The sequence below is a fragment of the Pelodiscus sinensis genome, chromosome 19 (genome assembly GCF_052426305.1).
Source record: "Pelodiscus sinensis isolate ZL-2025 chromosome 19, ASM5242630v1, whole genome shotgun sequence".
Lineage (NCBI taxonomy): Eukaryota > Metazoa > Chordata > Testudines > Trionychidae > Pelodiscus > Pelodiscus sinensis.
In genome coordinates, this window is record NC_143070.1 from 31,507,718 (window position 1) to 31,525,666 (window position 17,949).

The 17,949-nt window shown below is 51.6% G+C and overlaps 1 protein-coding gene across 1 annotated transcript; it reads left to right on the plus strand.

Moving 5' to 3' along the window:
• Positions 1 to 979: 979 nt before the first annotated feature.
• LOC149522972 (uncharacterized) lies at positions 980 to 13,384 on the plus strand. The gene is given in 10 exon segments (XM_089771232.1): positions 980 to 1,495; positions 2,857 to 2,952; positions 3,543 to 3,773; positions 3,976 to 3,998; positions 4,700 to 4,815; positions 5,378 to 5,437; positions 7,347 to 7,547; positions 9,663 to 9,776; positions 10,059 to 11,388; positions 11,390 to 13,384. Coding segments are annotated over 10 exon segments (2,697 nt in total). The 5' UTR covers positions 980 to 1,123; the 3' UTR covers positions 11,544 to 13,384.
• Positions 13,385 to 17,949: the final 4,565 nt, after the last annotated feature.

The window sequence follows — 17,949 nt, forward strand, 5'->3', positions numbered from 1 at the left end:
CTGGGGCGTGACAGCCTGGGGAACCCCTGTCAATCGGAGCGAGAGCAAGGGGCGGGGCAAACAACGTCACAGTGGGGGGCGGGGTCCGTTGGGCTCCGGCTGCGGCCAGTGGCTGCCACGGGGAGCGCTGGGGGCGATGGAGGAGGCGGGGGGAGGGGCAGGGGTTGCGAGCGCTGCGGGGGGGGGGGGGAGCGGGCGAGTCCGCGGTGGCTCCTCATCTGCAGCGCCCTTGGCCCTAGCGCGGGGCTCTGGACCCTCCCCCCGGCGCAGCAGCTGCTTCGGGGCCGCTCCGCTGTCCCGCGGGAGGCTCCCCCCGCAGAGCCGGTGCCCGCCCCAGGGGAGCTGCTCTCGGCACAGACACGCGGGGAGCGGCAGCCCCGGGGCCTGTAGAATCTCGCTCCGGCCTGGCTCCCACAGGCGGAAGCCACGTGGGGCCCCGCGGCGCTGGGGGCGTGGCCGGGCAGCTCGCGGCCTGAGCTAAACCCCGGGCGCTGGACTCTGCTCGGAGTCACTAGCCCGCTGCGCATGCGCGGTCTGAGCGCGCCCGCCCCATTCTACACCCCGCAGCCGGATTTTAGTGCGTCCCCGCCCGTCACTCCCCGCCCTGCTTAGGCCCCGCCCCCTGCGCGGCGGCTGTAGTAACGTCACGCGGCGCGAGGTTGGAGCCGTTGTGAGGGGCCGTTGGCGCGGGGGAGCTGAGGGGGGGGAGTCGGCGCCCCCATCCCTCCGGTCCCTCCGTCGGGCTCCCTGATTCTCCCGCCGGGCTCGGGGTGTCTGGGGGTGCGGGCCGGGGGCGCACAGAGGGGCTGTGACGGGGCTGCAGAGTGTGCGGGGGGGGGGGGGGGATTTGAACACAGGGTGGGGAGGGGCCCTGGTCTGAGGGGCGCAGAGACCCGGGGGGGATCTAGCTGGGGCAGGTGACTGAGGGGCCCAGGGAAGGCCCTGGCGGGGGGGGGGGGGGGGGAGGAAGGGGAGTGAGAGAAGATTTGGGGGTTTTTTCAGTTTTTAATTGTGATTTTTTTTTGTATCCTCAGTTCTGGTGCCTCATGGCCCCCGGACCTGCCTCCCCACTGCTGAGCTCAGGACAGTGACCCGGCCCCGGTCCCCCAGCCCAGCGGCAGCCATGGCTGCAGAGAGCCCCGTGGAAAGTGTCCGGGAGGAAGCGCCGCGTCCCGTCTGTCTGGAGGATTTCACAGCCCCTGTCGCTCTGCAGTGTGGGCACAATTCCTGCCAGGCCCCCCTCAGCCCTCAGGGCAGAGACACTGAGCAGCAGGGACCCTTCTGGCCCAACTGGCAGCTGGCAAATGTGATGGAACTAGCCAAGCCGCTGAGTTTCCAGGCATCAAAGAGAGCAAGATGGGACGGGGTGTGCGGGGAGCACCAGGAGGCTCTGAAGTGGTTCTGTGAAGAGAATCAAACTCCCATCTGTGTGGTGTCTGACAGATCTCAGGCTCACACGGTGGTGCTCATACAGGAAGGTGCCCAGGAGTACAAGGTACAGAGTTACTGTCCAGTGTGTTTTAATTACAGCGTTATTTCACTAACAGTTACTGGGCACAGTTGTGACACAGCTCAGTAACGCCTACAAGACATGCTGTAAAAAGTAAATGCTCTGGCTTTGTGGCAACTTACGTCAAGATACCCCATGTGGGAAAGGTTTCTCTGGGGCTGTGAATCCTGAAACCCAGCCCTCTCTGGGTGTTTGCACAAGGGAAGGTGTTAACAATCAGAAAGAGTGGCCTGTACCTCCTGTGATCTAAACCTATCAGTGAGCTGCCTTGGGACTGGAGAAGAAGAGGTTACAAGCTGTTATTGATCGGTGGAACAATCTGTCATTTGCCTTCCAGACCTGCAATGGCAGCTGAGACCTGCACAACATCCAGCAAGGGAAAGTCCCTTCTCTGAGCAGGTCACAGTCCAGTTAGACAAACTGTGGGAAGTGAAGGTGGGGCAGCACCTAGTCGCTCATAGTCGCCAGGCACGTCAGGGATAGAGTTTAGCACCGTACCCTGTTAGACTTACACTACTCCCTGCCCCTCAGCATCACTGAACAGTGATAAAGTGTGGCCGTTTAGGAGGGAAAGATGCCTTGATAAAGCCCTAGATCCAGCAGGGAGTGAAGGTTTCTAATAGGGATTCCGAACTTCTGAGGTGCTCCATGAGGGGTTAAACTCCAATGCAGCTGCCTGCACTAGATGAGGTTGCTGAGCTGGATGCTGTATGGGGCCCCGAGCGCCTTCACGCCACCCATAGCAGGACTTCAGGAAGTGCAGGTCCATGCCAGACTCAACTAGGAGTCAACTGGATTGTAGCAAGAGTTCAAACTGGTTAACTGAAGAGCTAATGCTTATCCGTGCTAGTTACTGGTTAAACTCCCCACTGCCCCAGCAGTGCCTGCTTCCTTCTGGCAGCTAACGTCAGTCTGCACCTGCTGGGAGTTCCCATTAGCCAGCAGTCCTTGTGGCCACCCCCGGCAGACCTCGTGAGAGATCCTCAGCCCAGGAGAGCCCATTTCTGCTACCAGCCTTTCCTGTCAGCAGGTTAAAAAAATCCTTTTACTGATAAAATTATAATCAGTTACATGATTAGTATTGTTAAGCATTTTTACCTCCCTATTCCCCACCTGCATCATTCTTTATAAAGGTGCCACCACTGATCCTTCCTTTACCCTCGTAGGTGTCCTGCTGCATCCTCAGTCTCTTCTTGTGTCTTTTTCTATGGACACAACCAAGTCCAGGGCTGAGTCCCTGCTGGACAGGGGCAGAGCTCCACAAAACTGGGACTCTCTTAAAGGCAAACAAATGGGCTCCCGAAATCTAATGGGGTTTGCCCTTGTGCTTATATCTGTTTGTTCAGGAAAAATTGGAGGCCCATTTGAAGACTCTGAGGGAAGAGAGAGAAAAGGTGCTGGAAAGGAAAGCAACAGCAGAAAGGAAATGCCAAGAGTATCTGGTAGGTGCCTGTGGTTTGAAACAGCAGGGACTGGCAGTGGGAGGGCTGTTAGCAGGCAGACTCCTGTTTTGGCCCTGGTGACGTTGGGCTTGTTTGTGTTTCTCCTGGATCGTGAATTGCTGGCTGAGATCCATGTGTAGACAGGCCCTGAGCTTCCATGTCAGTGCATGAGTTAATGTCCAGTCTTTGTGGTTTTCCCAGACATCCTCCCCAAGTGAGCTGAATGTCCCTCTGAAGGGCTGTCTGATCACTTGGAGTATTAACATGTTTCCTCCTTTTTCCTTCCTGGTTATCTCTGTCAGGCTGGTGCTGAGTCCTGCCTCATGCTGCTCAGGGTCTGAATTTCCAGAGCCCATGAATAATAAAAGTTACTGCCCATGACAGACATGGGAACATCCCTTTCAGAGGGACACAGGGCCCAAAGGAGATGCTGGGAGAGCCACCTCTGCCTATTAACCACAAAGTACAGTCAAATGTCACACATTTTAGGGTTTTCCAAGAAATTCTCCCTGCTTCTCACTCAGCTCTCCATGAAAGGGCCCTGGGCTCCATTCATGCCCTTGACCAGCCCTTTCCCTGCTTTCATACAGAAATGGACGCAAGCCGAGAGGCAGATGATTGTGGCTGAGTTTCAGCAGCTGTGGCAGTTCCTAGAGGAACAAGAGCGACTCCTGCTGGCCCAGCTGGAGAAGCTGGATGAGACGATTGGGAGGCTCCAGACTGACACTGTCAGGAAACTCTCTGTGCAGATTTCCCGTCTCAGTGAGGGGATCAGTGAGCTGGAGGGGACGTGTCAGAAGCCAGCAAGTGAATTCGTGCAGGTGAGACTGAGGAAGAAACATCCCAGCTCCCCACACAGGGACAGGAGGCTCCTAAATCACAAGTGCTGAGGTCCAGCTGTCAGATCTGGGTGTAACTCCAGGGCAGGGACTCTCTTCCCATGTTTGCAAAATCCCTTCCCTGAGGTCCTCTGTGTGTGTCCTATGGGGCTGAGAGTCTTTTCTTTGTCTTTTTTTTTTCTAGGATGTCAGAAGAACCCTGAGTAGGTACGTGGCTCTCACTCCCCTCACGCTGCACAGCTCAGGGAAAGAGCTTGGAGCTGATGTTAGCACCACATCTCCACAGGGCTCTAAGAGGCAGATGTTAGATACGAATATCTCTGACTCATTGAATTCTGAGAGTCTCACCGTCGCACAGCAGACTCTGGGATTCCCTATTCAGGGATCAGTCTGACCTCAAGTGTTTCCTGGAGCTGTCACCTCCCTGGGGACTGGCTACCTCAGGACTGTGAGGTGGAACGTGGGCCTGTTGCTGCTGGGCACTGGGCACAGTCAGCCCAGGGCAGCAAGGACCAAGAGTCTGTCCCAACTGAGGGCTGTTTGGAGACCTGTGTGGAAGGAGCTGGGGAGGGAGGAGCTGGTGTCTCATTCTAGTTCCTAGTGGACAGATTCCTTCACCCCTTCACCTGGGAACCTCTTGTCTTTCAGTGTCTGGAGGCCAAGGAGTGAGTTGGCCATGAAGACTCAATTCCCCTTTTGTCCCCCAGCCAGTCTCCCCAGGCCAGAACTGAAGAACTGCAGTGGGGCCTTTCAGGGGAAGGTTTCATGGCCATGGGATATGTTGTCCCTGCTCTTAGGCTGGAAGAATTGGAGGAATTCTAACTCCAGGCCTGTTAGAGCTGAGACTCACTAGCCAGAACTTATCAGCAGTAAATGAAATACAATCACATTGAATTGTTTCTGTCCAGGTGTGAGATGGGGCAGTTCCAGCTGCCAGAGGAGATTTCCCCTGAACTGGAAGAACAATTCAGAGGTTTCTCCCAGAAAACGATTGCTCTGTCGGAGACTCTGAGGCAGTTCAAAGGTAACTAGAAGGGATGGATGAAAGGAAAGTGGTTCAAGTATCTGAGACCATTGAATCTGGCCTCTGAAGCCAACCTTCCCCTGCCTCAATTCCCACGTGGAGAATGATGGCCCCATCACTCTGCTATCCTTAGAGACACTGAGCGAACAGACCCAACTGATTGCAGATAAATCCAAGGATCTGCAAACTCTGAACCTCCCATTCAGAGATCAAAATGGCCAAAGTTCCTGTGATGGCCACGTGTTCCGCCACCACGGCTCCAGGTTATGATAAGAAGCAGTAAGTGAATGAGAAACCAAGTGGGAGGGGGTGTAAATCTCATTTACAGCTTCTCTCTCCTGGGACAGGTGTGAGGCTGCAGGGATGTTGGCTCCATAGCTGGGAGGTGCCCGAGTGAGAAAGGAAATGAAAGTTTAGACTTTCATATTAAATTCCTGAAACAATTCAATGTGATTGTCTCTGTCTGGTCTCTGATACAATTGAAATGCAGAGTTCAGCATGGGGACATGGTTATAAACAGGAGAGCCTGGAATCTCACCTCTCTTATACCTTCCCCCACCAGACACTCTGCCCTCTGCACTGGAGAGAGCAAGAGGAAAATCCCTGGGAGCTCTCAGACAAGGTGAGTTTGCAGGTGGAGAGTCTTTAAATGATGAAAAAATTCCAGTGGAAACATCTTCATGGGGTTTTCATTAAAGTTACCAACAACGGCAACCATAGTGGACTCAGACCTAAATCACATACACTGATCAGTGAGGAGCCCCAGGGGCACTGTATGGGGGCCTGTGGATAGTTGGAAAAACACTGGTCTATGGGTTTGTGATGCTAAAGGGGTGAAGCTAAAGCACACATAGGATGGCACCTTCAGGCTCAGATTTCACTGCTCAGTTTCAACATGGGGTTGGTTTCAAACAATAAATAGGGTGAAAGGCTGAGAGCTGCCAGGCTTCCACTATATCAGGTAGTTCAAGGCAAGAAACTGCTGGATTCCCAAGGGCTGTTACGTCTAGTGGAGGCATGGGCAAAATAAGAGTCCATGGGTCTGATCTACCTGACCAAGCCATTTGATCTAGCCCACAGATGCCACTCTCCATCTGCAAGCCACTCAGAAAAAAACTGTGAGCCTAGAGGGGAGGAGGAAAGGGTTCAGACATTGCTTCCACCCCCAGAGCAATCTTATTTGCTGGTTTCTGGCCAGAAACAAAGCACTGCGCCCCTTCCCCTCTGGGTCAAGTATTTACACACCCTCATGGCCCTGCAGTCTGAGAGAGGGTCAAGCAGGCTCCCTGCCTGCCTGAGGTGCTTGGCCTCTGTCCAGGAGTCACTCAGATAAGGCTCCTGTCCAGAGCTTGCCTCTGACACCCCAACCATCTCTCTTCCCCTCCTAATCTCTGCTCCCCACTCCTGCCCCACACTCTGCATACCCAAACTCTGTCCTCCTGCTGCAGCTATAAATGCAAGAGCTCTCTGTGGTCAGAAACCCACAGCCTCTTATTTGTCCACTCAACCACTTACTTTAAATATCTAACTTTAATTTAGATAATGAATAGTTGGCTAATCCAGTGTCCTAGATCACAGCCTGCCTCCTTCACCCAAACTCCCTCTTAGACCCCCTCTGTCTTCCATCCCAAACCCTTGCCCCAAACTTCCTCTTCATCCCAGCATCCGTCCCAGACCCTGCATTTCCTGCATTAATGTCATGGAAGAGTGCAGCTCTCAGCCACTTTGCATTTGGCCCCCCATCAAAATGTATTACCCACGCTCTCGAGTGGATAAGGCTCAGTGAGAAACAATAAGGGACAGCTGAAGCCAGACTATTTCAGGTTAGGAAAGAGGCACGAATGTTTGATAGGGAAGATGATTTGCTTCTGAAACAAATGAGCAAAGAACTGGTGGATTCTCCATCTCTTGATGTCTTCAAATCATGGGGACTTTCTAGAAAATACACTTTGGGGAAATGGAGCTTTGTGCCTGGGGAAATGGACTGAGTGTAATGGCTTGTGCCACTCGGGGGGTCCGACTTCATGATTAAGGATATCTTCTGATCCCATGAATCTTAAGATCTCATCCTGCAAACACTCAGCGCACGTGTTTAATAAGTATCTGAATGGTGGTGGTAATTTCACTGACTCTGTTGTGAAAAGGCTTTATATCATCTTTGTCAGATGAGAGAGCAAAGTTTGTGCTGCAAATCCATGAATGAAGACTAAGGGTTTTAAATACAGCAGCCTGCATTTAGCCTATGTCCATGTTCAGGCAGATGAATATGTGGCTTATCAGAAACGCTGGGTGCTGAGAACTAAATCCCATTGTTGCAGATGCAGTAATGTAATTCAAGTCAGGTACAGAGAGAAATGAATGTGGATTTGGGATCTAACTCCTGTTCATGGAATATCTAGACTAAAGCTTTTGCCCACAATGGCAGAATCTAGCACATGTGTCACCAGGGACAGAGTCTGGGTGGAATGGAGGTGTGGAAAGGATTAAAGCCCCTTCTGAAATGTCTCCAATTCCCCTTCTCCCCCTGCCAGGCTGTAGAACACCCATGTCTGACTCCAGTTCAGCCCCTGGCCTGCAGAGCCAGGGACAGGAAATGGCCGTGGCGGAGCCGGTGAGCTTCGAGGAGGTGGCTGTGTACTTCTCTGAGGAGGAATGGGCTCTGCTGGACCCGGGCCAAAGAGCCCTCTACAGGGATGTGATGCAGGAGAATTACGAGGCTGTGAGCTGGCTAGGTAAGGATTCCTGTCCCCTTGTGTAACAGAACCTGGGTGGGCTCTGGAGCAGCTGGGTTGCGTTTGGTTCAGGGTCCCTCATTGCGCGAACCCTCAGTATCAGCAGTATCTGCCCCAGTAATCCTGGCTCCTGTGTGAGAGGAGGTCCAGCGACATAATAGTGGTGCTGCTCTTCCCACAGCCAAGGTCTCATTGTGGTTCTCACCATCATGCCCATGTTGTGCCTTGGCCGGAGGTGTCAGTGGAAGGGCCCAGGCAGGAACGGCAGGTACCAGAGTTTTGGGGCTGGCTGCAGCTGCTCTTAGGGTGCGTCTAAACTACAGGGTAGGGGGTGAGTTATTATGCAAGGGGCTCCGAACCTGTCTGACCAGTTACCTCCCAGGGAGTGGAACAAAGGAAGGAGGGCGAAGTCAGCCCTGGCGGCAGGGCAGGGCTGGAGGAGTGTCAAGTAGTTTCTGTTGGGGATGATGGAGGCAGCCTAGGGAAAGGGCTGGAATTTAGGGGCCCGGCCCAATCTCCCCCATCTCTAGGGGGGGCTGAGGCATCCTAGGCCTGCCCTGTAACCCGATTACATCTATGCTGTACTGTATCCTGGAGACGCAATAAACTCCCTCTATTCTACTGGCTGGTGGAGTCTGTTTGTGCCACTAAGGGGGGGCAGCAGTCGGGGAAACCCCGATGCGTCGTAACAGCCGCGATTGTTTAAATCGCGGCTTCAATTCCCTTGGCCGATCCGCCTCATCTACATGGCTCCATCGACGGAGCCATGTAGTTTACACACACCCTTAGGCTACGTCTAGACTGGCATGATTTTCCGGAAATGCTTTTAACGGAAAAGTTTTCCGTTAAAAGCATTTTCGGAAAAGTGTCTAGATTGGCACGGACGCTTTTCGGCAAAATCACTTTGTGCGGAAAAGCGTCCATGGCCAATCTAGATGCGCTTTTGCGCAAAAAAGCCCCGATTGCCATTTTCGCGATCGGGGCTTTTTTGCGCAAAACAAAACTCAGCTGTCTACATTGACCCTTTTGTGCAAAAGGGACTTTTGCCCGAACGGGAGCAGCATAGTATTTCCGCAAAAAGCACTGATTTCTTACAGTAGGAAGTCAGTGCTTTTGCAGAAATTCAAGCGGCCAGTGTAGACGGCTGGCTAGTTTTTTCTGGAAAAGTGGCTGATTTTCCGGAAAACTGGCCAATCTAGACACAGCCTCTGTGTCTGCAGGACCCCTTGTGCTGAGCCCCTGGAAGGAAGGCATCAACTCAGAGTCCTTCCCTGCCTCTGGTAGATTCTCTGCAAGCCAGAGGGGCACCAAATGACAGGCCCGACTGGCCACAAAAGGAGGGTTGGTGCTGCTGGCAGAGTCAAACCAAGGCTGCAGAAGGAGCTGAACAGCAGGAGAATCTAGGAGCAGCAGAGAAGCAGCCCAGCCTGTCTCTACCTTGGCTGGCCACAAGAACAGGCCGGCACTGCCCTGGCTGTCTGCAGGGCTGACAGCTGTTGTGGGCACCCAGGCACAGTCAGTCAGGATCAGGAATATGGAGCATAGGCAGGGCCTGAAGTGGCCAACCAAGGATTCATTCTCCTGATCAGACAATTCCCCAGCCTCCTTCTGGCTCAAGTAGAGCATCTGAGCCCAAGAGCAGGACACGTCCAGCCCCAAGCTAAGAGCTCTGTGGGCAGAGCCCACAGGGCTCTAGAGCTCTGCTGGATCCTTTCCCTCGCAGCCCTAGTGACCTCATGTGGCAGCTCAAATCAGAGTCCTGGCTAGAGGTGTCTGTCATTCCTGAAAGCCCTAGAGCTCTCCCCTTATGAGCAGTGTGTTCCTCTCCTGCCCAAGTATGCAATAGGCCCTAAAGGAGACTGAGTTGTATCCTGGAGAGTGCAGCAGAGCGCCCAGTTCCCCATGGGAGTCTGCTGGGTTATTCCCAATATGGTGGTAGGGTAGGGGGAGGATGGAATTAGTCTTGCCTGGGATCTTGTACCAGCCAGAGACAAGTCTCTGGAAGGTGGGGAAGGAGCCTGTCTGGGTAGGAGACTCAGATCCTGGCTTTGGAAGCAGGAATGGCACAGACCTTAATGAACAAGATCAGCACTTGGTTAATTGCTCCCGAAATAGGATTTCCAGTCTTCAAAGCTCATGTGCTCTCCTGGGTGGAGCGAAGGGAAGAGCTGCAGATCCCGGATCTCCAAGGCTGTGAGGAAGGGGAAATCATCAGTGACAACCACACAGGTGAGATATCAGCTAAACTGACTCAAACCAATTTCTGTGTTCTCATGATGTTGATTGTGTGTTTTCATCAAGTCTGACTGGCCCTTCAGCCTGTCTCAACTCCAGTCTGAGAGAGCTGGGTAGGGAAAGAGTTATGGGGGAGCAGGGTGAACTCAGCTCATGATTATTGAATCTTTCCAGCCATTCTTTGGGTTTGTCCCCCATTTTCTGTTCACCATTCAGAATTTTTCTTTCAGCTCAGCACAGAGAATGACTCCTGTGTGGTTTCTCTCTCCCTCCCAGCAGGTGATGGGATGCTGAATGAGAACAGTGAGAGGAGTCTTCAAGAGGAAGGACCTGAGCAAATGGCTCCATGTGGGGTATTAGTGGAAAGAACTGAAGGGCATGTTTCTCAGAGTCCTGAGCAAGGAGAGACTTGTGAGAGTCAGCGTAGTCTACAAAGGCAGCAGGGAAACCATCCAGGAGCAGGACAGGATAAATCCAGTCAGAGGATCAGAAGGTTGAAAACAAACACAGAAACTGTTCAAAAGAAAATCCCCCATCAACATTCACCTTGTGCTTGCAGTGACAGTGCAACTCCTAGTAAACATGAAAGAGCCCAAACAGGAGAGAAACCCTTCAGCTGCTCTGACTGTGGGAAAAGCTTCAGTCAGACCTCAACCCTTGTTATCCACAGGAGAGCCCACACAGGAGAGAAACCCTTCAGCTGCTCTGACTGTGGGAAAAGCTTCAGTCGGAGGTCACAGCTTGTTATCCATAGGAGAGCCCACACGGGAGAGAAACCCTTCAGCTGCTCTGACTGTGGGAAAAGCTTCAGTCAGACCTCAACCCTTGTTATCCACAGGAGAGCCCACACAGGAGAGAAACCCTTCAGCTGCTCTGACTGTGGGAAAAGCTTCAGTCGGAGGTCACACCTTGTTATCCATAGGAGAGCCCACACGGGAGAGAAACCCTTCAGCTGCTCTGACTGTGGGAAAAGCTTCAGTCACAGGTCAGGCCTTTCTAGACATAGGAGAGCCCACACAGGAGAGAAACCCTTCAGCTGCTCTGACTGTGGGAAAAGATTCAATGACCTCTCACAGCTTGTTATCCATAGGAGAGCCCACACGGGAGAGAAACCCTTCAGCTGCTCTGACTGTGGGAAAAGCTTCAGTCAGACCTCAACCCTTGTTATCCACAGGAGAGCCCACACAGGAGAGAAACCCTTCAGCTGCTCTGACTGTGGGAAAAGCTTCAGTCGGAGCTCACACCTTGTTATCCATAGGAGAGCCCACACGGGAGAGAAACCCTTCAGTTGCTCTGACTGTGGGAAAAGCTTCAGTGACCGGTCACAGCTTGTTATCCATAGGAGAGTTCACACAGGAGAGAAACCCTTCAGATGCTGTGATTGTGGGAAAAACTTCAGTCGGAACTCAGCCCTTGTTATGCACAGGAGAGCCCACACAGGAGAGAAACCCTTCAGCTGCTCTGACTGTGGGAAAAGCTTCAGTCAGAGGTCAAACCTTGTTATCCATAGGAGAGCCCACACAGGAGAGAAACCCTTCAGCTGCTCTGACTGTGGGAAAAGCTTCAGTCGGCGGTCACACCTAGTTAGACATAGGAAAACCCATACAGAAGAAGCTATTCACCTGCTCTCACTGTAGGAAATGCTGCAGTCATAGGTCACACCTTGTTATCCATGAGAACTCTCACAGGAGAGAATCCTTTAACTGCTCTGACTTTGGGAAATGCTATAGCGAGAGTTCAAGCCTTGTTGCATATAGTTGAACCCACACAGGTGAGAGACCCTATAGTGGGGGTGAGCAAAATTTTCTCTGTTGGTAGAATCCAGCCTTCCTAAGACTTTGATCCTGTCCACAAGGCAGTGCCAGGCCCCACTTCCAAATGAAGATGTACTGAGGGGAAGGAGCTTAGCCCCACCCCCTCTTCATGCTTTGTAGCCACTAGAGAGGAGGCAGCGCTAGGCTGAGTCTTTGCCACACAACCTGAGCCCGGCACTAGAGGCACTGCTGCCACTGCACTGCTGGCCTCCAGGGCCACATAGCCATGTCAGGGGTGCCTCTGGGGCTGTTCCTGGGCTGCGTGGCTGCAGCAGCAACACCTCCAGTCCTGGACTGAATGGGAGCAGTAGTGGTGCCTCTGGTGTCCGGTGTCTGGTCCTAGTCTGTGTGGCTGCTGCTGCAGCAGTAGAGCCTCCCTCTGGGGTGACGAGGACAGTGTGGCTGGAGATGTTGTTTCAAGGGGTCCCAAAGCCAGGTAATATTTGTTGTCCTTCCCAGACACTCCCTCCCAATCTCCTCAATTCCCTTTTTCCTGGCAGCCAGCACCCCCAGCTTGCATTGACACAGTCTTTTTTTCTTGCACCCTGTCTCCTGACCAGACACTGCACCTTCCCCCCAGGCCAGACACCTGCCTGCTTCTGCATCCTAGATCCTTCTTCAAGACCCCAACCCTTTCTTGAGGCCCCTGTCATGTTATTGGATTTTAAGGTGAACATACTCACCTTAAGATCATTGCTGTACTCACGGGAAACTGTTTGCCCCAAATTTTGTACAGATTGGGTCATGCAAGGTGTCAAATGATAGCTGATGTTGTGCTGATTCTATGTGTGGTATTCATGTACTTGTTTGGAGTTTGTATGGGAAGTTAAGACTATGGGCTCTGCTGATGCTGCGTATGGACTGCCTGTCATGAGGAAGGAATGTGCAATGAGTTACTATGCTAATTTGTATGGCTCCAAGGACAATGGTTCTCAGGGTGGCCAATACACAGCTGAGGAATGCATGTGGAAAGCTGCAAAGCAGCCAGGGCACAATGGCTGCTGGCATATGAAACAGGTCACTTGACCATGTAACTAGCTCCAGCTTGGGAGACACCAGAAATGAATATCAAATGCCCTGAGGGGGCTCCATGTGCCTTGCTAAGTACAGAGACACGGGAAGGATTTCTGACCCATCCTGATATACAATGTATGCCAAAGACTTTTATGCTAGCAGTTTGTAACATCTCTGCTAAGATCCTGCATCAAGAACTTGCTGATTGATGTATACAATGTATTCTCCTTAATAGCCTTACTCTCAACCTTTTCTTTCTTTTATTAATAAACCTTTCGATTCTAAAGGATTGGTCCACTGTGATCTTGTGGGTAAGATGGAAAGTATAAATTGACCAGGGATTCATGCCTGGTTCTTTGGAACCAGGTGGATCTGTTCTGGGTTGGAGAGATTGGGCTGTATAACCCCTCACCTGTGTGTAAGCCCAGGGCTGAGTGTGGCACAGGAAGAGCTGGGGTATCTGAGGGATTTTGCTCATGAGGCTTCCTGCAGGCTGGATTGGCAGCTGAAGTACTCAGTGTAACTGGTTTGTAGCCTGTTTTGGAAAGGTCTCCAGTCAAGGGCTGTCAGCAATTTCCCCTGAGTGGATTCCCTCAGCGGTGCTCAGGCCTGGCCTGGCCCGGCCAATCACAGCCCTGCCCTCTCCAAGCCTTCTGTAGATTACTGTTGCTAATGGAAACTCACTTAATTACATAATTAGTCAAGCCATTTTGCTAGGGCTGCATCTGGGCAGTTGCATTTAAATTATTAAAGAGATTAAACCTTTTAACTTTCTCATGTTAGTTGATCAAACTTTATTTTAAATTAAGTAAAATATTTATGTCCAATACATACTGTGGAGGTAGGCCTCGCTAGCCTGGCCAAAGACTGAACCGTACACAGTGCGTCCTGCGTCAGAAGCAAGCTTCCTAAGCAAGTTGAGCATGAAACCACAATGCTGTTAAACAAACAAATAAAATCGCAGTGCTTGTAATTTATCTGGTCAAGCAGAGATTACCATTTAAGGATAAAGTGCCTTCTGTTCTCTTTTCTCTGTAAATTTCCACTGTGACTTTGTAAGAAGGTATAAATATCTCAGGCATTTGAGTGTGAGGAAGGGGCTTGTATTGGTAAGGGGTGACTCCCTGCCATCTGTGACAACCCCCTCCCCCACAGCTGGGTTATTAATTTGGTTTTGTCTGTCTTGAACCCTAAAGCTAGCGTGTGTTTATTTCATGACAGCTGGGAGCAGCCGAAGCCAAGAGCCTTGTTCTACTGTGTCAACAATCTCTGAGGTGGCATAAAATCCCCTCTCCAGTTTCTAACCCTGAAATATCATCTTTATGATGTCATTCCTGGCCTCTTGATACAGCCTTTGAACTCTGACTGCAGAGATATGTCTACACTGGCGGGTTCTTGTGCAAGAATGGCTGTTCTTGTGCAAGAATCCGCAGAGCGTCCACGCTGCCCACCTGTTCCTGTGCAAGAAGATTTAAAGTACGGCATGGTAAGAGAGGACTTCTTGTGCAAGAGCTATGCTCTTTTTTTTAACAGGTGTAAGCCCTCTTGCACAGGGGCTCTTGAACAAGAGGGCAATGTGGATGCTCGGCAGGGGTTTCTTGTGCAAGAAAGCCCTATGGCTAAAATGGCCATTGGAAAGTTCTTGCACAAGGGAGCATCCACACCGCCATGGATGCACTTGCACAAAAGCACAGCTCACACATGGCAGTGTGGATGTGTTCTTGCGCAAAACTTCTTGCACAAGAACCCGAAAGTGTAGACATAGCCCAGATGTTTGCTTACCAGAGATGCCAAAATAGACTAAGCCATCTCGAGAAAGGCTTTTGCCAAAGCCAGGGATTGAACCAGGACCATTCAAATCTTCAGTCTAACACTCTCTCAACTGAGCTACTTTGGCAGGTGTCTGCAGCTGTCTAAGGCCGACGCTTCTCTCAGGCATGGTTTTTTTTCTGTGGCAGTATACAAGAGAGATGCTGTTCTCTGTGGCCCTGCAAGGCAAGATGAGTTTTGCCTGCCCCCCTCTGCCTGACTCGCACTTGGCCCCATTCCTGCCACTTTTCTCAGGGTGTTCCAGTGGCGACCAATGGGCAGAGTGAGTTTCATAATGTGCCCCACTAGTGAGGTCGTTTGCGCTTGTGCAGATGTGTGCTACTGTGGTACCCACCAGTTACTCACAAAGAGCTTAGCTAAATATAGTTTTATAATTTGATAGAAGAAACAATTCTGAAACAAGGGATAGTTAACAAGGTACATGACTTCATATATTTAGTATGAAATCAAAAAGAACATTAACGTTACAACACATTCCATAGCTATTTCGTATCTTATGGGGATTGTTCCTTTGAGGCATAAAACAAAATTGTCCATCTTCTTGATTTAGCAAACAAGCTATGATGATTCATATTGCTACATGAAATGAAATCGTTGTTACACTTTGATGGAAATTAAATATTCTGTTATTTAATGATCTCAGTTCGGAGTCCTGTTTGAGTACATCTACATTTGCTCCCTAGTTTGGACTAGAGATGCAAATGTAGGTGACCAAAATTGCTAATGAAGCAGAGATTTAAATATCCCCTGCTTCATTAGCAAGATCTTGCCTGGCTCGCTAGTCCAAATCACAGTTGATTTGAACCAGTAAGTGCGTGGCTGGACACGGTAGTTCAAACCAAAGCCCTTGGTTCGAACTAATGTTACTTCTTATTTTTTGAGTCCAAGGTGTTGTCCTGGACCATAAACCAGAACAGCTCTGTCCAGGGAAGGCACCATGGCTTAGCTGGTTAAAGCACCTGCCTTGTGAACAAGAGATCTAGGATGCAACTCTCAGTGGTACCTTGTTGTAGTCTTTGTTCATGTTTTCCTAAGTCCTTCTGAAACACAGAAGAGACCTCCCCTGGCCACCCATAGAACTGCTGGTTCAGGAAAAGGCTGATTGGGGAGGAATGTTGAGAAGAAGGAAACCACAAGCCTGGAGTGGTTGCAGAGGCCATTGTGACTGGCAAGGCAGTGGGAGAGTTTGAACTCCCTGGATTTCCTACTGGAGCTCTGCTTAAAGCTGCAGGATCTGACTCCAGAGGCTGCCCTTAAATGCAACAGAGTTTGAGCTGGTTGTAGCTCTGCCTTTGGCACAGGGAGTTTGTACTAGAAAGAGGCAGGCTGGGTGACTAAGAACAAGAGGCTGGGCATTCCCTTCATTGAAGGGTTGTCAGATCATCGTGAGAACGTTGCCCGGGATGCCACTTAAAAGATGGGGCGGCAGGGAAGAGTAGGAATGAGACTGGCAGGGGGCTAAAGCAGCAGGGTTGGAGTGACCAGGCCAGCTGTGCAGGGGGCAGGAATGTCTCTGCTTTGTTCTCACAACTATTCTGGAGGACACTTGGGGGACGTTCGACTCGCCAAGGTCCAGCCAGGGGAGCGGACAGCGGAATCTCTCTTTAAAGGACGCGAAGGCTCCTCCACACTAATACAGACCCTGCTGAGCCTGCGTGAGAAACAATCCTTGCTTTAGGGCTATCCTGTGTAGGGCTTCATCAGCCCAGGGAGCAAAGGGCAGGCGGCATCCCCAACGATGCACAGGGGCAGGTCCACGTCTCCGGCCCTGAGAGTGCGGTTGGGGAAAAGTGCTGGGAGGCACCTTCTGGTAGAATCTGGAGCTGCAAAATACGTTGGCATCACGTGTCTTCTCTGAGAATGGACCCATATCCTGAAAGGGACAGAAAGGGGCCTGAGAAGAGCTAGTGTAGCTGAGCAAGCCATGCAGGTGCTTGTCTTCCTGATGGTCTAGGGGCTAGGCTACAGATAGAATACAGCCCTTTCACCGCTGTGCCCTGGGTTCGATTCCCAGTCAGGGAAACCAGCCTTGTCATGAAACCTGTCTGGTCTTTGCCCTTTTCTATCACAGGGAGTGCCAGTGGGTTGAGGGAAGGGAGGTGGAGGTGCTGGGGTGCCAGAGGCAGGCTGTAGCTGGGAGACCTGCCAAGCACAATTCTCAGGCAGCTCCTTCCCTGCGTGGGCAGCACAGGTTGTATGGCTGGGTGAATAAGAGCTTGTTGGGATGTGCTTTGGCTTCCTTATCTGCAGGCTCCCCAGAGAGAATTTTGTATCTATGCTGTGGTCTGTCTGGCTCAACGGGTGGGTGAGATGGGCTGGGCCCTGGAACTTACAACCTGGCTGGAGCTTGCTGCTTCCCCGATACCCTCCTGTGTGGTCCCAGCAGCTGCCAGGCTCTGACTCTTGCCACCCTGGCACTAACAGGTGCCTCCATCTAAATTCTCTTTTAAATTGGTCTCTATGGGCCCTCTCAGGACATTTTTCTCCTCAGCAGCACACAAGAGAGAAGCTGTCATCAGTGGCCCTGCAGGGCAAGATGAGCTTTGCCTGACCCCTCAGCCTGACTCCCTACTTGGCCCCATTCCCGCCTCCATTCCTGGGCTGACCCTGTGGCCGAAGGGACTGCGGCTGCTGCTGACAGGGAAGAAGCTGGGAGGCAAGGTGCTGGCAGCAAGAGATTCCGGCTGCCTCTTTGCCCTGGGTCTCAGTGCGCCATGCCGGCCACCAGCCACGTTGACCAAACCTCAAACCATCTGGACTAGACAGCCCATGTCACAGGGTGTGTCTAGACTACAGAGTTTTGTCGACAAAAGTGGACTTTTGTCAACAAAACTATACCTGCGTCTACACTACCGCTGAGTTCTGTCTACATAACGTTGACAGAACTCAGCAGTTTTGTCGACGCTGGTAAACCTCATTTTACGAGGCATAACGCCTTCTGTCGACAGAGTTTCTGTCGACAGAAGGTGTTATTGCATGTAAACTGTCCTTTGCATCTACCCTACCATGTCGACAAAGCAGCTTGCTTTGTCGACAGAACTCAATGTAGTCTAGATGCTCTTTGTCGACAGAAGTTTTGTCGACAGTATCCGTCGACAAAACTTCTGTTGACAGAAGCCTGTAGTCTAGACGTAGCCACAGTGAGTTGCTAGTGGTCTTATCAGAGAAGAGCCATTGGCAGCTGCAGAGACAGCTCTGCAGCTGCCGGAGGCACCTTTCTGAAAGGGCCATTTGTGAGTTAGAGTCTGATAGGTCAGCTAGATCAGTTGGTTAGAGTGTGGTGCTAATAATGGTCATGGGTTCAAGCCCTATGCTGGCTACAGAGATATTTGCTGTGGAGACCGCCCCTCCCTGAGACACCAGCTGCCTGTCTCTCACTGTGTCATGTGCCCCTTTGGAAGTCTGCTTGCTCAGGGCTCCAGGCGCCTCCCACTCGTGTAAGGAATGACACAGCCCTGTTCTCTAGTCCAGAGTGAGTGACTCTCAGCCCATGTGAAACAGGAGGGCTC